Source organism: Pristiophorus japonicus, chromosome 8, assembly GCF_044704955.1.
Source record: "Pristiophorus japonicus isolate sPriJap1 chromosome 8, sPriJap1.hap1, whole genome shotgun sequence".
Classification (NCBI taxonomy): Eukaryota; Metazoa; Chordata; class Chondrichthyes; family Pristiophoridae; genus Pristiophorus; species Pristiophorus japonicus.
This window is the reverse complement of record NC_091984.1, coordinates 124,290-146,429: the sequence shown is the minus strand read 5'-3', so window position 1 is coordinate 146,429 and position 22,140 is coordinate 124,290. Positions and strand designations below refer to the sequence as shown.

General features: G+C 46.9%; 1 protein-coding gene across 1 annotated transcript in view; it reads left to right on the top strand.

Moving 5' to 3' along the window:
• LOC139268358 (vitellogenin-like) overlaps window positions 1–22,140 on the top strand; it is an 88,567-nt gene that overhangs the window by 43,355 nt on the left and 23,072 nt on the right. Inside the window, exons 16-25 of the mRNA XM_070886431.1 lie at window positions 2,344–2,468; window positions 2,598–2,699; window positions 3,100–3,219; window positions 3,350–3,539; window positions 12,876–12,960; window positions 13,127–13,312; window positions 15,511–15,643; window positions 17,834–18,061; window positions 18,158–18,260; window positions 19,600–19,679. Of these exons, the coding sequence (XP_070742532.1) occupies window positions 2,344–2,468; window positions 2,598–2,699; window positions 3,100–3,219; window positions 3,350–3,539; window positions 12,876–12,960; window positions 13,127–13,312; window positions 15,511–15,643; window positions 17,834–18,061; window positions 18,158–18,260; window positions 19,600–19,679 (1,352 nt within the window). The remainder of the gene's footprint in view (window positions 1–2,343; window positions 2,469–2,597; window positions 2,700–3,099; window positions 3,220–3,349; window positions 3,540–12,875; window positions 12,961–13,126; window positions 13,313–15,510; window positions 15,644–17,833; window positions 18,062–18,157; window positions 18,261–19,599; window positions 19,680–22,140) is intronic.

Here is a 22,140-nt window from a genome sequence, read left to right as displayed (position 1 = left end):
TCTTGATTTGGATAAAGACCTAGCTCTGTCAAGCCCGTGTGGTGGCTGGTGTGCAACGGCCACCCCACATGAAAAAAATCCACGCACAGGCATCTTCCACCCCCTCAATTGGAGTTCAGGACCGAACATCGGGTCCTTCATCGAAACACCTGTGAACTCATGTGGAAGCAAGTCATCCTCGTTCGAGGGACTGCCCGTGATGATGAGATTTGAATATAGGGAGTATGATTAAGAAGTTTGCAGACGACACTAAAATTGGCTGTGTGGTTGATAATGACGAGGAAAGTCATGGGCTGCAGGAGGATATCAATCTACTGGTCAGGTGGGCAGAGCAGTGGCAAATGGAATTTAATTCAGAGACGTGTGAGGTGATGCACTTGGGGAGGAAAGGGTATACACATTAAGCGATAGGCCACTTAAGTGTAAATGAACAAAGGGACCTTGGAGTGCTTGTCCACAGATCCCTGAAAGTAGCCGGACAGGTGGATAAGGTGGTTAAGAAGGCATACGGAATGCTTGCCTTTATTGGCCGAGGCATAGAATATAAGAGCAGGGAGGTTATGCTTAAATTGTATAATACTCTGGTTAGGCCACAGCTGGTGTATTGCGTGCAGTTCTGGTCACCATATTATAGGAAGGACGTGATTGCACTGGAGAGGGTGCAGAGGTGATTTACGAGGATGCTGCTTGGAATGGAGAATCGTAGTTATGAGGACAGATTGGATAGGCTGGGTTTGTTCTCATTGGAACAGAGGAGGTTGACAGGAGACCTCATTGAGGTGTACAAAATATTGAGGGGCCTGGACATAGTGGATAGTAAGGGTCTATTTCCATTGCTGGAGGGGTCTATTACAAGGGGGCATAGTTTTAAGGTGGTTGGTGGAAGGTTTAGAGGGGATTTGAGGGGGGGGGTCTTCACACACAGGGTTGTGGGGGTCTGGAACTCACTGCCTGGAAGAGCGGTGGATGCAGAAACCCTCACCACATTTAAAAGCTACTTGGATGGGCACTTAAAGTGCAGTAACCCGCAAGACTAGAGCTGGTAATTTGGATAAGACTGAATAACCTCTTATTGACTGGCGCAGATACGATGGTAAGTACTGCAGGGAATCTAATACGGCCAGGGTGATCTCCTAGACTAGTATCGATCGCTTGGATGGGTCGGAGAGGAATTTTCCCAGATTTTTTTTCCCTAAATTGGCCTGGGTCTTTATTTGGTTTTTTGCCCCTCCCAGGGGATCACATGGCTCTGGTTGGGGTGGAGTCTTGAATGTTTCAGTATAAAGGGGTGTTGCAGTTGTGTGGGGCGGACTGGTTAGCCTGGGTGCTCTTTACCTTTCCGTCATTGTTCGTTGTTCATAGGTTTATATGTAACCTTCAGGGCTGCTGACCGAGGGCCGTGTGGCTCTTTGTCGACTGGCGCGGACACAATGGGCCGGAATGGCCTCCTTCTGCGCTGTAAATTTCTATATTTCTATGCGGAATTATTAGAGGAGTTCCAGAGGGCTGAGGCCTGAACTTGCACTGGTGAGCGATGGAAAACGATTGTCCACCCTGGGACTTAGTCTCTGGAGAATGAGGAGGAACTCCGAAGATTTTTATGGTATGGAGGAGTTGGAGCCAGGACAATTATTCTGTTGAGTGTAGGATTAACAGACACATTCTCAAGTTAGGGTGTCAAAAGTAAACAGGAAATTTGCCAACTTTGTTTTAGTAAGGGATTAATAGAACTGTGCAGTAGATTACCAGTAGTGGTGGTAAAATGGAAAACCATGACAAGATTTTACAAAGCAATTGAGCGATTTCCGACTGGGATCCAGAAACATGGTAAGGAGGTTGATGGATAATTTGGATTGGTAGTGTAGATGGATCAATGTTCTTTGCCTGGCCAAAACATTAGAATGTCAATAATTTAAAAATTTTCATGCTTGTTTTCAAATCCCTCCATGGCCTCACCCCTCCCTATCTCAGTAATGCCCTCCAGCCCTGCAACCCCCCCCCCGCACCCAACCGCCGAGATCTCTGCGCTGCTCTAATTCTGACAGCCATGCCTTTAGCTACCTGGGCCGTAAGTTCTGGAATTCCCTCTCAAAAACCTCTCCGCCTCTCTCCCTCTCTCCTCCTTTAAGTTGCTCCTTCAGAACTACCACTTTGGCCAAGCTTTTGTTTGCCTGTCTCGTTGTCGGTGCCAAATTTCTTCTGAAAACGCCCTTGTGAAGCGCCTTGGGACACTTTACTATGTTAAAGGCACTAGATAAATGCAAGTTGTTGGTGTAATTATAATTTCTTCTTTCTAACGCATTAGAGCAACCATTTGACTCGCTGTTGATCTTTACGATGTAGATAATCTGATGGCAGGAGCATTTGCTAAAGTCGTTCTGATGAATAATGCTGGCAGCCCCATCCCAACAGTAGTAGCAGCTAAGCTCACCGGTTACACCTTGGGCGTTTCCGCCGATCTTGTAGAGGTAATGCCCCACTCAGCTGGTGAGATTCTACCTGTCGGGAAACTTCTGTCTTCTCCATGGGTTTATCTTGTACGTGTGATTTACTCAAATAGTTTCTTAAAAATAAATTTTTTTTTTTACTCTACAAAGGTTGGTTTACGAATGGAAGGTATCCAGGAGGTCATGACAAAAAGTCGTGCATCAGTCAGGGGAGCTCCTGACATGAAACAAATTCAACGCATTTTAAATAAGGTAAGACCAAGTTAGCCCTGGCACTAAAGCCTGGAAAACACATCGGCAGTCAGGCAGCATCTGTGGAGAGAGAAACAGTTAACGTTTGAGGGCGCTGACCTTTTGTCCGAACTGGAAAAAGTTAGAGGTGGGTTTTAAGCAAGTTCGGAGGCAGGGAAAGGGGAGGGTGGAGAGGAACGAACGAAAGGGAAGGTGTGTGACGGTGGAAGACAGCAGTGATTAAATAACAAAAGGGATGATGGTGTGAGGCAAAAGGGGATGGTAATTGGACAATAAAGATGCAAAAGATGGGTCCAGGGGTGGAATAAATGTAAGCAGGATTGGCAGGTGTTGGCTCTGTCATGTTATACTAATGTCTTGTGGACTGTGTATTCATACAAAATACATCTTTCTTCTTCAGTTTCCAGATGGGAAATCCTTGCCAGAAAAAACACCTCTAGCTTCAGCATACATGAAGCTATTTGGTCAGGAGATAGCTTTTGTTGAATTCAGAAAGGATGAAATTTACAAAGCCATTCAGGTAAGAGTGCACTATTGCAGATACATGACTTGTTTTATTTTTAAAAAATGCATTCGACTGAGCTGATCAGAGGGAAATTTTGCCTGGCATATTGTGGTCATATATCAATTGCTGCATTTTTTCTTCACAGTCAGTCACTGGTGTACATGATAAACACAGTACATTGAGAAAACTTGTAAACCGACTCCAAAAACCGCTTGAGTTACGGCCTTCCGCGTCGCTACTGACTGCTGAGCTGAGGCGCGTTGTACCGACATGTCTGGGTCTGCCCATGGAACTGTCCTTGCATTCAGCTGCTGTGGCAAAAGCCACACTCAATGGTAAAGGCTTTTGTTACATTTTACTTTTCTTTCCTTGAAAAGCTTTTTAACCCTCCACATTCTCCTTCAGCTTACAGGGCAGGTGGACAAGGCACCAAACTCCCAAACTCTACTTATAGCCACTATCCTTCCACACTCTGCCAATAGGAGATGACTTCATGTTTTGAGTTGAATGTCATGTGTGTTCTGACCATAGCATCGTCCTCGGTAGGTCGTCATGGCCGTATTTACTGAGGCGTACTAAAGCATGGGCCAACTATTTAAAATCTATGTTAACGACTTGGAAAAAGGGACCGAGTGTAATGTAGCCAAGTTTGCTGACGATACAAAGATCGGAGGAAAAGCAATGTGTGAGGTGGACACAAAAATCTGCAAAAGGACATAGACAGGCTAAGTGAGTGGGCAAAAATTTGGCAGATGGAGTATAATATTGGAAAGTGTGAGGTCATGCACTTTGGCAGAAAAAAATCAAAGAGCAAGTTATTATTTAACTGGAGAAAGATTGCAAAGTGCCGCAGTACAGCGGGACCTGGGAGTACTTGTGCATGAAACACAAAAGGATAGTATGTAGGTACAGCAAGTGATCAGGAAGGCCAATGGTATCATGGCCTTTATTGCAAAGGAATGGAGTATAAAAGCAGGGAAGTCTTGCTAGAGTGATACGAGGTATTGGTGAGGTCACACCTGGAATACTGCGTGCAGTTTTGGTTGTAAAGCATGCAGTCCCATGTTCCGCCACCAGGGAGTTCATCCCCTGAAGTCCCAAGGGATCCCAGCATCCCTTGGGCGAACTGTATATAAGTCAGCCCCTAAGGCCTGTTCCTCACTCTGGAGTGTCTTAATAAAGACTGAGGTCACTGTTACTTTAACTTCCCTGTGTGCAGCCTCATCTGTGTTAGGAACACAATAACTGACGACGAGTATACGAATCCAACGCAAAGATGCAACAAACTGGGCATCCTGGAGAAGTTCTCGGAGGGTGAGGACTGGGAAGCCTATGTCGAACAGCTAGACCAGTACTTTGTAGCCAACGAGCTGGACGGAGAAGAAAGCATTGCTCACAGTCCTCCTCACGGTCTGCGGGGCACCGACCTACAGCCTCATGAAGAATCTTCTGGCTCCGGTGAAACCCACAGATAAGTCGTATGAGGAGTTGTGTACACTGGTTCGGGAGCATCTTAACCCGAGGGAGAGCGTGCTGATGTCGAAGTATCGGTTCTACACGTGCCAGCGATCTGAAGGTCAGGAAGTGGCGAGCTACGTCGCCGAGTTAAGGCGACTTGCAGGACAATGTGAGTTTGATGGCTACCTGGAGCAAATGCTCAGACTTTTTTATACTGGGCATTGGCCACGAGACCATCCTACGAAAACTTTTGACTGTAGAGACACCGACCCTCAGTAAGGCCATTGCGATAGCACAGGCGTTTATGTCCACCAGTGATAACACCAAACAAATCTCTCAGCACACAAGTGCTAGCAATGTTCATAAATTAACTGGAACTGTGTTTGCGAGCAGAAATGTACAGAGCAGAACCCACGAGTCTGCAACTGCCAGCAGGCCTCAGGTGACCCAGGTGACTCAGAGTCCCCAACAAAGGATGAATGCAAGGCAATTCACACCTTGGCGTTGTGGAGGCTTCCATTCATTCTATTCATGCCGCTTCAAAGGGTATGTTTGCAAGAGCTGTGGAACAATGGGGCACCTCCAACGAGCTTGCAAATGAGCTGCAAGCTCTGCAAAACCTGCTCACCACCACTTGGTAGAGGAAGATCGGTCCATGGTGGATCAAAGCAATTTCAAGCCTCAGAGAGAGGAGGCAGATGCTGAAGTACACGGGGTGCACAGTTTCGATGAAATGTCCACCTATAATGCTAAACATAAAATTGAATGGCCTACCCGTAGCCATGGAACTGGACACTGGCGCTAGCCAATCCATCATGAGTAAAAGGATGTTTGAGAGACTGTGGTGCAACAAGACATTCAGACCAGCCCTGAACCCCATCCACACGAAACTGAGAACGTACACCAAAGAGCTTATCACTGTCCCGGACAGCGCCATGGTCAAGGTCACCTACGAGGGCACGGTGCACGAACTGCCACTCTGGATTGTCCTGGGCGATGGCCCCACACTGCTTGGAAGGAGCTGGAACTGGGATGATATCAGAGCGTTATCACATGTCGATGAGGCCTCATGTACCCAAGTTCTTAACAAATTTCCTTCCCTTTTTGAGCCAGGCATTGGCGGATCCACTTGGTTCCAGAGGCACGACCCATTCACCACAAGGCGTGAGCAGTACCTCACATGATGAGGGAGAGAGTGGAAATCGAGCTGGACAGGCTGCAATGCGAAGGCATCATCTCCCCAGTGGAATTCAGCGAGTGGGCCAGCCCGATTGTCCCAGTACTCAAAAGTGATGGCACGGTCAGGATTTGCGGCGATTATAAAGTAACTATTAATCGTTTCTCGCTACAGGACCAATACCCGCTACCTAAGGCAGATGACCTATTTGCAACGCTGACAGGAGGCAAGACGTTCACCAAGCTCGACTTGACTTCGGCCTACATGACGCAGGAGCTGGAGGAATCTTCGAAGGGCCTCACCTGCATCAATGCGCACAAGGGACTGTTCATCTACAACAGATGCCCGTTTGGAATTCGGTCGGCTGCAGCGATCTTCCAGAGAAACATAGAGAGCCTACTCAAGTCAGTACCACACACGGTCTTTCAGGATGACATATTGGTCACGGGTTGGGACACTGTCGAGCACCTACTAAACCTGGAGGAGGTCCTCCAGCGACTGGATCGCGTAGGGCTGCAGCTGAAGAGGTCGAAATGCGTCTTCATGGCAACAGAAGTGGAGCTTTTGGGGAGAAAGATCGCGGCGGACGGCATTCGGCCCACAGACGCCAAGACAGAGGCTATCAGGAACGTGCCCAGGCCACAGAACGTCACGGAGCTGTGGTCGTTCCTGGGACTCCTCCAACTATTTTTGTAACTTCCTACCGGGGTTAAGCACCCTCTTAGAGCCTCTACATGTGTTATTGCACAAAGGTGAGAACTGGGTATGGGGGAAAAAAACAAATAATTGCTTTTGAGAAAGCCAGAAACATTTTATGCTCCAACAAGCTGCTTGTATTGTATAACCCGTGTAAAAGAGTTGTGCGAGCATGTGACGCGTTGTCGTACGGAGTCAGGTGTGTATTACAACAAGCTAACGTTGCGGGGGAGTTGCAACCTGTCGCCTATGCCTCCAGGAGCTTGTCTAAGGCTGAGGGGGCCTACAGCATGATTGAGAAAGAGGCATTAGCGTGTGTGTTCGGGATAAAAAAAATGCATCAGTACCTGTTTGGCCTCAAATTTGAGCTGGAAACCGATCACAAGCCCCTCATATCCCTGTTCGCTGAAAACAAGGGGATAAATACTAATGTCTCAGCCCGCGTACAAAGGTGGGCACTCGCGCTATACGCGTATAAATATACCATCCGCCACAGGCCAGGCACCGAGAACTGTGCGGATGCTCTCCGTTGGCTACCATTGCCCACCACGGGGGTGGAAATGGCGCAGCCTGCAAACTTGTTGATGGTGGCATAGCCCGCAGACTTGTTGATGGTCATGGAAGTGTTTGAAAATGATAAATCACCTGTCACGGCCCGCCAGATTAGTACTTGGACCAGCCAAGACCCTCTGCTGTCCCGTGTAAAAAAAACTGTGTACTGCATGGGAGCTGGGCCAGCATCCCCGTTGAAATGCAAGAGCTAATCAAGCCGTTCCAGCGGCGAAAGGACGAGCTGTCCATTCAGGCAGACTGCCTGTTGTGGGGTAACCGCGTAGTGCTACCAAAAAAGGGCAGAGAGACGTTCATCTTGGATCTCCACAGCACACACCTGGGTATAGTAATGATGAAAGCGATAGTCAGATCCCACGTGTGGTGGCCCGGTATCGACTCTGACTTAGTGTCCTGTGTACGGCAATGCAGTGTATGTGCTCAGTTGAGCAATGCGCCCAGATAGGCACCACTAAGTTTGTGGTCCTGGCCCTCCAGACCATGGTCGAGGATCTATTAAGTCCTGACTCTTATGTACTGACTTACATGAGATGCATGCTGACGTCAAGGTCACTCAGGACCTGCACCTTTAATTCCAGCTCTCCAGTGCGACACTTGCCTGAGACCTCACTTTATATACCACAGTGGGACAGGTATGGAGTGTCTCCTGCAAGTGCACCCCTGGTGGTAAGGTAAGCTTATTGTTATATAGAAACATCGAAACAAAGAAACTAGGTGCAGGAGTAGGCCATTCAGCCCTTCGAGCCTGCACCGCCATTCAATGAGTTCATGGCTGAACATGCAACTTCAGTACCCCATTCCTGCTTTCTCGCTATACCCCTTGATCCCCTAGTAGTAAGGACTTCATCTAACTCCTTTTTGAATATATTTAGTGAATTGGTCTCAACAACTTTCTGTGGTAGAGAATTCCACAGAATTCACCACTCTCTGGGTGAAGAAGTTTCTCCTCATCTCGGTCCTAAATGGCTTACCCCTTATCCTTAGACTGTGACCCCTGGTTCTGGACTTCCCCAACATTGGGAACATTCTTCCTGCATCTAACCTCTCTAAACCCATCAGAATTTTATAAGTTTCTATGAGATCCCCTCTCATTCTTCTGAACTCCAGTAAATACAAGCCCAGTTGATCCAGTCTTTCTTGATATGTCAGTCCCGCCATCCCAGGAATCAGTCTGGTGAACCTTCGCTGCACTCCCTCAATAGCAAGAATGTCCTTAAGTTAGGAGACCAAAACTGTACACAATACTTAAGGTGTGGCCTCACCAAGGCCCTGTACAACTGTAGTAACATCTCCCTGCCCCTGTACTCAAATCCCCTCGCTATGAAGGCCAACATGCCATTTGCTTTCTTAACCGCCTGCTGTACCTGCATGCCAACCTTCAATGACTGATGTACCATGACACCCAGGTCTCGTTGCACCTCCCCTTTTCCTAATCTGTCACCATTCAGATAATAGTCTGTCTCTCTGTTTTTACCAACAAAGTGGATAACCTCACATTTATCTACATTATACTTCATCTGCCACGCATTTGCCCACTCACATAACCTATCCAAGTCACTCTGCATCCTCATAGCATCCTCCTCGCAGCTCACACTGCCACCCAACTTAGTGTCATTCGCAAATTTGGAGATACTACATTTAATCCCCTCGTTTAAATCATTAATGTACAATGTAAACAGCTGGGGCCCCAGCACAGAACCTTGCGGTACCCCACTAGTCACTGCCTGCCATTCTGAAAAGTCCCCATTTACTCCTACTCTTTGCTTCCTGTCTGACAACCAGTTCTCAATCCATGTCAGCACACTACCCCCAATCCCATGTGCTTTAACTTTGCACATTAATCTCTTGTGTGGGACCTTGTCGAAAGCCTTCTGAAAGTCCAAATATACCACATCAACTGGTTCTCCCTTGTCCACTTTACTGGAAACATCCTCAAAAAATTCCAGAAGATTCGTCAAACATGATTTCTCTTTCACAAATCCATGCTGACTTGGACCTATCATGTCACCTCTTTCCAAATGCGCTGCTATGACATCCTTAATAATTGATTCCATCATTTTACCCACTACTGATGTCAGGCTGACCGGTCTATAATTCCCTGTTTTCTCTCTCCTTCCTTTTTTAAAAAGTGGGGTTACATTGGCTACCCTCCACTCGATAGGAACTGATCCAGAGGTCATATCCAGTTACAGTCATATATAGCATGGTAAGATACAGCTATATACAGTAATGTGAGATACATGACATAGTCCATGTCGACTATGCGGGCCCGTTTCTCGGTAAAATGTTCCTGGTGGTGGTGGATGCTTTTTCAAAATGGATTGAATGTGAAATAATGTCGGGAAGCACCGCCACCGCCACCATTGAAAGCCTGAGGGCCATGTTTGCCGCCCACGGCCTGCCTGACATACTGGTCAGTGACAACGGGCCATGTTTCACCAGTGCCGAATTTAAAGAATTCATGACCCGCAATGGGATCAAACATGTCACCTCGGCCCCATTTAAACCAGCCTCCAATGGGCAGGCAGAGTGGGCAATACAAACCATCAAACAGAGCCTTAAATGAGTCACTGTAGGCTCACTCCAAACCCGTCTGTCCTGAGTACTGCTCAGCTACTGCACGAGACTCCATCGCTCACAGGGGTGCCCCCGGCTGAGCTACTCATGAAAAGGACACTTAAAACCAGACTCTCGCTGGTTCACCCCAACCTGAATGATCAGGTAGAGAGCAGGCGACAGCAACAAAATGTAAACGATGGTCGCGCCACTGTGTCACGGGAAATTGATCTGAATGACCCTGTGTATGTGCTAAACTATGGACATGGTCCCAAGTGGATCGCGGGCACGGTGATAGCTAAAGAAGGGAATAGGATGTTTGTAGTCAAACTAGACAATGGACAAATTTGCAGAAAGCACCTGGACCAAACGAGGCTGCGGTTCACAGACTGCCCTGAACAACCCACAGCAGACACCACCTTTTTTGAGCCCACAACACACACCCAAAGGATCAACGACACCACGCCGGACCAGGAAATCCATCCCAACAGCCCAGCAAGGCCAGGCTCACCCAGCAGCCCTGCAGGGCCAACAACACGCCAGCCCAGCGAGGGCACAGCCAACACACCAGAACAGACATTTGTACCGAGGCGGTTCACCAGGGAAAGAAAGGCTCCCGACCGCCTCACCTTGTAAATAGTTTTATAGTTTTCACTTTGACTTTGAGGGTGGAGTGATGTTGTGTATCTGTAAAGCATGCACTCCCATGTTCCGCCAGCAGGGAGCTCATCCCCTGAAGTCCCAAGGAATCCCAGCATCCCTTGGGAGCACTGTATATAAGCTGGCCCCTATGGCCGGTTACTCACTCTGGAGTGTCTTAATAAAGACTGAGGTCACTGTTACTTTAACCTCCTTGTGTGCAGCCTCATCTGTGTTAGGAACACAATAGTTTTGATTTCCATATTTACAAAAGGATATACTTGCTTTGGAGACAGTTCAGAGAAGGTTCACTCGGTTGATTCCGGGGATGAGGGGGTTGACTGATGAGGAAAGGTTGAGTAGGTTGGGCCTCTACTCATTGGAATTCAGAAGAATGAGAGGTGATCTTATCGAAACGTATAAGATTATGAGGGGGCTTGACAAGGTGGATGCAGAGAGGATGTTTCCACTGATGGGGGAGACTAGAACTAGGGGGCATGGTCTTAGAATAAGGGGCCGCCCATTTAAAACTGAGATGAGCAATTTCTTCTCTGAGGGTTGTAAATCTGTGGAATTTGCTGCCTCAGAGAGCTGTGGAAGCTGGGACATTGAATAAATTTAAGACAGAAAAATGCAGTTTCTTAAACAATAAGGGGATAAGGGTTATGGGGAGCGGGCGGGGAAGTGGAGCTGAGTCCATGATCAGATCAGCCATGATATTTCTTATGTTATGTTCTTACACTAAACATCTGTAAGACAAAGGTCCTCCACCAACCTGACCCCATTACACAGCACTGCCCCCCCGTCATCAAGCTGCTCTGCGCAATCCTGGACAATGTGGACCACTTTCCATACCTTGGGAGCCTATTATCAGCAAAGGCAGGCATCAACGACGAGATCCAACACCACCTCCAGTTCGCCAGCGCAGCCTTCGGCTGCCTGAGGAAGAGGGTGTTCGAAGATCACGCCCACAAATCTGGCACCATGCTTATGGTTTACAGGGCTGTAGTAATACCCGCCCTCCTGTATGGCTGAGACATGGACCATATACAGTAGACACCAAGTCGCTGGAGAAATTCCACCTACGATGTCACCGCAAGATCCTGAAAATCCCCTGGGAGGACAGACGCACCAATGTTAGCGTCCTCCATCAGGCCAACAGCCCCAGCATCGAAGCACTGACCAAACCTGTCCAGCTCCATTGGGTCGGCCACATTGTTCGTGTGCCTGACACAAGACTCCCAAAGCAAGTGCTCTACTCGGAACTTCTACACGGCAAGCGAGATCCAGGGGAAGAGGACACCCTCAAAGCCTCCCTGATAAAGTGCAACATCCCCACCGACACCTGGGAGTCCCTGGCCAAAGACCGCCCTAAGTGGAGGAAGTGCATCCGGGAGGGCGCTGAGCACCTCGAGTCTCGTCGCCGAGAGCATGCAGAAACCAAGCACAGGCAGCGGAAGGAGCGTGCGGCAAACCAGTCCCACCCTCCCCTTCCCTCAACCACTGTCTGTCCCACCTGTGACAGAGACTGAGGTTCTCGTATTGGGCTGTTCAGTCACCTGAAAACTCACTATTGGAGTGGAAGCAAGTCTTCCTCGATTCCGAGGGACTGCCTATGATGATGATGATTATTTATCGGCCATTTCCTGATACCAGCACAACATCTGAATGGCTTGCTAGGCCACTTCAAAAAAGATTAATAACCAACCACATGGTATGGGTTAGAGTCATGTGTGGACCGGACCCGATAGCATTTACAAGTTGCCTTCCCTAAAGGACATTAGTGAACCAGTTGGCTTTTCATAACAATCCATCAACTTTGATGGTCTTTTTTTCTGGTGGCAACCCATAAATTAGTAATTGTGAAACTGAAAATGAATTATTGAATTTGGTTTCACATTGTGCAATTTGTAACATTTGAACTCTTGACTTCCGACAGCTAGTGCCCCAATCACTACTAAGGATATTGAGCAGTAGCTCCCCTGGCCAGCCTTCTTCCTCCTTGAGGTCATTGTGAGGTCATCCAAAACTCTGCTGCCTGTGTCCTAACTTTCACCACATTCCGTTCACCTGTCACCCTGTGCTCGCTGACCTACATTGGCTTCCAGTCCAGCAATGCCTTGATTTTAAAATTCTCATTCTTCAAATCCCTCCATTGCCTCGTGCCTCCCTATCTCTGTAACCTCCTCCAGCCTCACAACTCTGAGACCTCTACACTCCTTGAATTCTGACCTCTTGCGTATGCCTGATTTTCAGCGCTCCACCATTGGCGGCCGTGCCTTCAGCTGCCTGTGTTCTAAGTTCTGGAACACCCTCCCTAAACCTCTCCGCCTCTCTCCTCCTTTAAGACACTCCTTAAAACCGACCTATTTGACCAAGCTTTTTATCGCCTGTCCAAATATCTCATGTGGCTCGGTGTCAAACATTGTCTGTGCTCCTGTGACGTGCCTTGGGATATTTTACTATGCTGAAGGTGTTATATAAAAGCAAGTTGTTGACAGAGAATCGTGATCGTATGTCAGGAAATAAATATTGCAATTGTGACTGACATTTCTCTCTTCCTTTTCTCAAATAGTTGAATCAAATGTCCCTTCTTCCATCTCTACTCTTTCACAGTTGCTCAATGCCAACATTCAGCTGAAGGCTCAGATCAACCCAAGGTATTTATTTCAAACTTTAAAAAAATCTTAAGTTCCAAAGACTGGATATAATATAATCCAAACCACATTCTGAATTATTATTCACCGAAGCAGTCTGATAGTTTCAACAGCCTCCCCAAGTTTCCTGTGCCTTACCCAGTTTAATGTGTCTCTGTTTTTTTTTCAGTGTGGCTGTGTATAGTAGAGCCATTATGGGAATAAATACACCCTTCATCCAGTCCGGTCTGGAACTCGAGGCAAAAATCCATTCTGCTGTGCCCATAGATGTATCTGCGAGGATAAATGTAAAAGAAAGGAATTTGAAGATTGAGAGTACACCATCTCAGCAAGAGAATCGTATAATATTTTTCAAGTAATGAATGCTAAATTTATTTTTCTCTACTTACCTTCCTTTCCCCCTCCTGCCTGAATGCAATGACTCGGCCTAGGATATAGATAGAGGAAATGTTCCTTTGCCTTAGCTCTCCGTGTGTAAGTGTAGGCACTGGAGCTGAGACTCCTCAAACTGCACTCGGCCTTATCCCCTCACAATGTCTGCACTTCTACTGGTGGTCAAGAGGAGGAAAGTGCTGCCCAATTTCTGCCCCGGTCTAGGGGGAGGAGGGTTTGGGAGGTATGAGTGGTCCAAGTTAATAACATTTTCCTCACTCTGCACAGATCAGGGATTAAACTTGGAACTCGTTTGGTCAGTACAGCTCCGTACCAAACCATCAACTGTATTTACATTGAAACATAGAAAATAGGTGCAGGAGTAGGCCATTCGGCCCTTCTAGCCTGCACCGCCATTCAATGAGTTCATGGCTGAACATGCAACTTCAGTACCCTATTCCTGCTTTCTCGCCATAACCCTTGATCCCCCTAGTAGTAAGGACTACATCCAACTCCTTTTTGAATATATTTAGTGAATTGACCTCAACAACTTTCTGTGGTAGAGAATTCCACAGGTTCACCACTCTCTGGGTGAAGAAGTTTCTCCTCATCTCGATCCTAAATGGCTTACCCCTTATCCTTAGACTGTGACCCCTGGTTCTGGACTTCCCCAACATTGGGAACATTCTTCCTGCATCTAACCTGTCTAAACCCGTCAGAATTTTAAACGTTTCTATGAGGTCCCCTCTCATTCTTCTGAACTCCAGTGAATACAAGCCCAGTTGATCCAGTCTTTCTTGATATGTCAGTCCCGCCATCCCGGGAATCAGTCTGGTGAATCTTCGCTGCACTCCCTCAATAGCAAGAATGTCCTTCCTCAAGTTAGGAGACTAAAACTGTACACAATACTCCAGGTGTGGCCTCACCAAGGCCCTGTATGCACCAAGTCTTCCGGGGAGGTCTATTTTATTTAACCGATAACACAACAACAACTTGCATTGATATAGCGCCTTTAACGTAGTAAAATGTCCCATGGCGCGCCTCAGGAGTATTATAAGACAAAAATTTGACACAGAGCCACATAAGGAGATATTAGGACAGGTGTCAGAAAGGTAGGTTTTATGGAGCATCTTAAAGGAGGAAAGGGTGGTGGAGAGGTTTAGGGAGGGAATTCCAAACCTTAGGGTCTCGGCAACAGAAGGCTGTACTGACCAAGCGAGTTCCAAGTTTAATCCCTGGTCTGTGCAGAGTGAGGAAAACGGCATTATCTTGGACCACTCATATCTCCCAAACCCCACTCCCCCCTAAACTGAGGCAATAATTGGACACCAATTTCCTTCTCTTGATTACCACTAGAAATGCGCACATTGTAACAAACTAAACATAGCATTGACTGGAGAAGCTAGAATTGTTCTCAGAGCAGAGAAGGTTAAGGGGCGATTTGATGGAGATGTTCAAAATGCTGAAGGGTTTTATGGAGTAAATTAGGAGACACTTTGTTTCTAGTGGCAAAAGTTACACAAATCTTTGAAAGTGGCAGGAGAGGTAGAGAAGGCTGTTACAAATGCACACAGGATCCTAGGCTTTATAAGCAGAGACATGAAGTATAAAACACTGGTTTAGGCCCTAGCTGGAATATTGTACCAATGCTGGGTGCCACACTTTAGGGAGGCCTTTGTGAGGGTGCAGAGGGGATTGACCAGAATGGTAGCAGGGATGAGGGACTTCAGTTACGTGGATATACTGGAGAAATTGTGCTTGTTCTCCTTAGAGCAGAGAAGATTAAAAGGCAATTTGCTAGAGTTGTTCGAAGGCATGCAGCGTTTTGTGGAGTAAATAAGGAGAAACTGTTTCCTGTGGCAGAAGGGTTGGTAACCTGAAGACACAGATTTAAGGTGATTGGAAAAAGACCCAGAAACAATATGAGGAAACATTATTTACGCAGCGAGTTGTTGTGATCGGGAACGCGCTGCCTGAAAGGACGGTGGGAGCAGATTCAATAGTAACTTTCAAACCGGGAATTGGATAAATACTGGAAGGGGAAAGAGCAGGGGGGAGTGGGACTGATTGGATCACTCTGTCAAAGAGCCGGCACAGGCCCGATGGGCCGAACGACTTCCTTCTGTGCTGTATCATTCTGTCCTTCTATTGTTGATGATCAATGTGACATTTGACCTACAGATCAGAGGTGTTTGCTGTTTCAAGAAATATTGAGAATTTGTCTGCAGAAAAATTGACGCCAATTTTACCTGAAACAAAAGAAATCAGCATTACAAATCAAAAATTCAAGTCTTCAGGGTATAGTCAGACAAATGTAAGTTTTGTTTTGCATTAAATAGCATGAACTAAGCCTTAACTGTGTCGATTGCTGCAGACTTCTGCTGTGTCTATCACAAAGGTTGGTATAAATCTGGAACTCTCTCCTCTCAAAAGGCCGCGGATGCTGGCGAACAATTGGAACTTTCACGTCTGAGGTCATTAAATTTCAGCTTGGTAAAAGCATTGTAAGACAATTCAAATCTGACAAACCAAATATGGTTGAAACATAATCCATTTATTGTGTTTGACCAAATCTAGACACACGCAATGTCTTCAAGCAGTCGACGTGCAGAGAAATTAACCCAATTATATCTTATTTTTCCCTGGGTGGAGAGGTAACCTTCATCGATCCTTTCGATACTGCCTCTACAAATTGTTCAGAAAAGTTCAAGATCTTTATAGGCCCCTAGTCATGCACAATGTCCTTGCTGATTCATTAAGGCACAAGTGTTATTGTGAACAAGACGGAGTAGTTGAGGCGAGAAGTATAGATGGATTTAAGGGGAGGCTGGGTAAGTATATGAGGGAGAAGGGAATAGAAGGTTATGCTGATAGATTTAGATGAGGAAAGAGGGGATGAGGCTCAAGTGGAGCCATGGACTAAGAACATAAGAAATAGGAGCAGGAGTCGGCCATACGGCCCCTCGAGCCTGCTCCGCCATTTAATACGATCATGGCTGATCCGATCATGGACTCAGCTCCACTTCCCCGCCCGCTCCCCATAACCCCTTATCCCCTTATCGGTTAAGAAGCTGTCTATCTCTGTCTTAAATTTATTCAATGTCCCAGCTTCCACAGCTCTCTGAGGCCATAGATTTACAACCCTCTGAGAGAAGAAATTTCTTCTCCATCTGTTTTAAATGGGCGGCCCCTTATTCTAAGATCATGCCCTCTAGTTCTAGTCTCCCCCATCAGTGGAAACATCCTCTCTGCATCCACCTTGTCAAGCCCCCTCATAATCTTATACATTTCGATAAGATCACCTCTCATTCTTCTGAATTCCAATGAGTAGAGGCCCAACCTACTCAACCTTTCCTCAAATCAACCCCCTCATCTCTGGAATCAACCGAGTGAACCTTCTCTGAACTGCCACCAAAGCAAGTATATCCTTTCGTAAATATGAAAACCAAAACTGCACGCAGTATTCCAGACTGGTTGGGTCGAATGGCCTGTTTCGGAGCTGTATAGTCTATATAAAAACACCAGGCGCAAACTTGTTTATCATGCTGGCTTTTTGTCTCACTTCCTATTTCACGACTGTCTTGGCAATCTTGTTTCACAATGTAAGCCAATTGGCACGAAACACACATTTGGCACTTTCAGCAGTAGCTAAACAGCACAGTCAGCTAAATTGTACCCAGACACATCAAACCCTAAAGCATCCTGGGAATGAACAACATTTAACCATTTCATTATTTCTTGCTACACGATATTTATAAGTAAAAATAAAGCAAAACCTTAATCATGAGGTTGAATAGAATCCTAATCCTACGTATCTACATATACAATGACTAGAGTATTTTATAGCATCAATGGGTATGGAGCAAAGGTGGGAAAATAAGTTCAGGTGCAGATCAGCCATGATCGAATTTATTATGTCTGTAATGTACCTATGAATGACTCCACCAGGCAATGTGTTGTACTCAAACTGTAGTGACCTTGGTCCTTTATTCGTAACTCCAGAGCGAGGCACAAGCACGGTGGGCAGCCTTTTATACTGGGCCCTGCCACCAGGGCAGGAAACCCCGGTCTCCACCAGTTGCACCCTCTAGTGGTGCCAGCATAGTATATACACAGTGTAAACCTTATTGACAGTACATCAGGTAAACAAGTCTCCATCTTATACAACAATACAGTGACTACAGAGTATTTCTATAGTCTGCATATATAACAGAATTGAACTGGAGAGTCGGCTCGAGGGGCTGAATGCCCTACTCTTCCCAATGTTCCTGTGTGTTAGTTGGTGTTCAGAAAGAAACAATTTGCATTTATATAATGCCTTTCATGACTTCAGGACGTCCCAAGTGATTTCACAGCCAATGAAGTACTTTTGAAAAGTAGTTAGTATTAAAATTACATGCTTTTTTGTTGCATATGCCTAACCAGTTATGATATGTAACAGCAAAATAAAACTCCAGCCACTCGCACTATTGAAGTGTTGTGTTGTTTGCTTGCATGTCTACAGCCACTGCTTTATTCAGGAATCGAAGCGGTTGGAGCTGAATGCCCTCGAGAAGCACAGCGGCCAGCACCAAAGCCCTCCGTGTATAACACTTGTATGAAAATGACTACATTTGGCTTCGAGGTGTGTCTGGATGCAAAAATGGCAAATGCTGCTTATGTTCGACATAGTCCACTGTACAAGCTGATCGGAGTTCATGCTGCCAAAGTTTTAATCAGACCAGGTAAAGACGTGCCAAAACAGATATTGCACTGTGATCCGTGCTACTCGTTGCACACATCTCCCAATTCATAACACAACCTTTTTTGTTTTCCAGTCCGTTCTGAGACAGAAATTGAGAAGCTGGTGCTAGAATTACAGACCGGCCCCGAAGCCAGTTCAACAATGATTCGCCCTCTGGAGAAAGAGGAACTGCTACCTGAAAGAGCTCGTAGACAACATACGGTGCTGATGAAAGAAACAGGCTCACAGGTACCACGTCTATCCATCATGCAATTAACACAGCGAGACGGCCCCGACCTGCGAGAGACCATCCGCGGCAGGTCGAGGCCATTAAAGGAGCAGGGAGCGGCGGCCCCTGGACAGCGTGGTGCAGTCCCACTTCAAGGTACAGCGCGAGCTGGTGCAGGAGGGCGACTGCAGCGAAGAGGGATGTCATCAAGGTCCAGGTCGGTGATTGGAGCGTGGGCAGAAACAGCGAGGTCGGGGTGAAGGAGCAGCGAGAGATTGTAGAGGGATGTGATCAGGGCCCAGGAGAGGCGAGGGCCCAGGGGCAGCATGGGCCCAGCTCACACTGCGATATGTGCGCGCACTGGGTCTGTGCAGCAGAGCAGGTCTCCAGGTGACCTGGGTAACCCTTGCCACTGGACCAAGACCTCGCTCTGTCAAGCCCGTGTGGTGGCTGGTGTGCAACAGTCACCCCACGTTAAAAAAATCCTGCACAGGCATCTTCCACCCTTCAGGATGTAGTTCGGGATCTGGAATATTAGGTCCTTCATTGAAACACCTGTGAACTGATCCCTTTTTGGCGTGGAAGCAAGTCATCCTTGATATGAAGGACTGCCGATGATAAACACATTTAGTGAAGCTTCAAATAACATTTCCAATTTAACAAAAAATAGAAAGAATTGCATTTCTCTCGCACCTTTCATGGCCTCAGATTGTCCCAAAGTGCTTTACAGCCAATGAAGTCCTTTGTTGTAGTGTGGGCACTGGAGATGATAAAGGGAGAGGGGAAGAAGTGACTCATTGTTTTTTCTTTACAAAGTCCCTCCTTTGTGCAAAGGAAGAAAGGTTTGGGTTGAGGAGAATTGATTTTTCTTTCCTTTCTGGAAACCAGGTTTATAGCTCAGTCTAAGTATTAAGGGGGATGTATGGGGGGGAAGTGGGGAGGTGGGCTAGTTTCCCCCTCACCATTATAGACTTTCTACAAAATGATGAACTGATAACAGTTTGGATCTTATTCAATTTGAGATCAGAGAAATGAAGCCAATGTTAGGATTCACACCCTCGCTAATGGCGCTTGCATGTTAGATCGCTTGGAGGAATTCATATGTCCTGCTTTCATCTCCGCTGTGGGACACACACATCTCTCCTCTTACCTAAAATGGTGTCTTGTTTACAGGCTAAAAGGCAAAAGCACACTTTGAACAAAAGCTCCTCATCCAGTTCACAATCCAAAGGCTCCTCTCGAAGCTCTTCATCACCCAGTGCCCAACCACTCAGTCGGCACCACGAAGTTTATGAGAAAGACGACCGACCAGGTTCAGTATCCAGAAAAAGAACCAACAGCACAAATCATCCTGGGAGCTCCAGCAATAGTGGACACACGTCTTCTGCTGCTACATGGGTGCACATTCCTTTTCTTATCCGTTTTCAAAGGCTTCAGTTATGAAACATTATTTTGAAACGGGTGCACCCTTGTCGGGGAGCATTGCGTTATTAACTTGGCTGTGCGTGCACTGGGAGCAATAATTAGGGCTGGATAAACGGAGGCTGGCCGGGAATAGTTTACCTTTTGGTAAGGAAGTTTCGGCACCTGGGCCCTGCGTCGGGGGGGTGCAGCGCAAAGCGAGGCGTTGTACGCTTTCCGTGGCGCAAGGATGGGAAACTCGCAAACTAAAGAGCTAGGCCGGGAGCGCTCCGAGAAACGGCGGGGGGGGGGACTTTCAAAAAAAAATACGCAAACGTTGCCCAGGCCACCACACACATCCCTAAAAAAATTAAAAGGACAAACATTCGCACTTGCCTTCAGAGTAGCTTCCCTTCCTCACCGACAGCTATGCCGAACTGCCCTGATTTCCCGGGCGGTGATTGTGGGCAGACGGATCGGGAAAATGTCCAAATTACTGCCAGTGTTGTACACCCGGCACAGCTCTTCCCGGCAGTGCTGCTCGGTGCCACCGCAAAATCCGACCGGAGGATCGCGGTGGGGCATAGGAGATCTCACCGCCGCCTTTCACACCGCTCCGGGGCGAAACCCCGAGTGCAAAGGGCCCAGAAATCCAGCCCATGTTTGAAGCAGCTTATTCCATCTTTATCCCCAGAGACTGATTGGTTAACGGGATTGGGGAAACCTGTGATCATGTTATTTGAGAATGTTTCCCTTGCATTACAATGCTGCTACTGGCTTAACCTTTCCTCCTACTGGGATATGGTTTCGTTTGTTCGGGGGCGGGGTGAGGCACATAGAAACATAGAAAATAGGTGCAGGAGTAGGCTATTCGGCCCTTCGAGCCTGCACTGCCATTCAATGAGTTCATGGCTGAACATGCAACTTCAGTACCCCTTTCCTGCTTTCTCTCCATACCCCTTGATTCCTTTAGCCGTAAGGGCCATATCTAACTCCCTTTTGAATATATCTAACTAACTGGCCTCAACAACTCTCTGTGGTAGAGAATTCCACAGGTTCACAATTCTCTGACTGAAGAAGTTTCTCCTCATTTCGGTCCTAAATGGCTTACCCCTTATCCTTAGACTGTGACCCCTGGTTCTGGACTTCCCCAACATCGGGAACATTCTTCCTGCATCTAACCTGTCCAGTCCTGTCAGAACTTTATGTTTCTATAAGATCCCCTCTCATCCTTCTAAATTCCAGTGAAAAGATGCAGTTGTGCCATTTATACCAATAGGAAAAAGCCAGAATTGAGATTTAGTTGCAGCAAAAGTCTGAACATCATGTTCTTTGATCAGCACAAGTTAATACTTCACCGTAATGAGGATGCATCACCTTGCTATTTAACCGTCTTAAATCCGATCTTGGATGATACAGCGCTGAAGGAGGCCATTTGGCCCATCGTGCCTGTGACAAATGCACACATTCTAGTCATGTCCTACATCCAACTATGCTGAGCAGCAATCTAACGGGTCAGAAAGATCAAGAATGATCCAGCCCGTCAGCCCATGCCTACTTATGGTGACGATAAGTAGGATCAGCAAGCATGTGCTCTGCCTCCAGTGACTGGGAAGTCAGTCATCACTTGCTACAGCATTCAGGCTAGCATAGATCTTATTGTTAACAGCAAGAAGCTGCTTAATGGAAACCAATTTGGCCCAATCACCACTGTGTATACGTGCAAATATCTGCACCATACTATAGAGACGGTACCCGATGTAAATAGGTCTGTAAACATGTGGAAACATAAGATTACATTTCCATTCAGTTTTATAGATTGTTTAGGTTGCTAGGCAATGAATTGGAATTTTGAGTTGCCAGCCACAAAGCAGAAATATTCATTTATTGGGTCAACATTCATCAATCTGCCCCAATGATCTGAAATTGTGGGAATTACTGGGGAAATTTAGCAATTCAGGCTCCCAGTTGGGTGGGGCAGGTGGGAGTGGTCCGGGGGGTGGAGGGTGTTATGTTCGAAGGGAGAGCATGTCGGGGAATTGCAGCAACAGCGGAGTCCTGACCCCAACCTTCAGCTGGGAGCGGGGGAATCACTGAATTAAAATATCTCTATTATTGTGACTTATCAATGTATCTTCTTCCTGGTTTCAGCGTTTTGAAAAATACACACTTCTTGAACTAAAGTCGAATGGCTTATTTAAGATCGGACATTTAAGCCCGAGTTTCCCTGTAGTAGGCTATTTTTCCCCCTCTGGGTGATTGGAGGCAGAGAGAAGGCCCAGTCATGGCTTGTCCTCCCATTCCCCACATGGGCCACAGATACAGACTTGCTGAAGACCTTGCTCCAGTCCAAGGGGGGGGAAGGGTGCAGTGAAAAGGTTGCTGCTGCCTTTGCTGTGCTTTGCCTTGTTAAAGCTATTCCCACCTCTCCCCTCCTCGTGCAGCAGTGGGGTCCCTA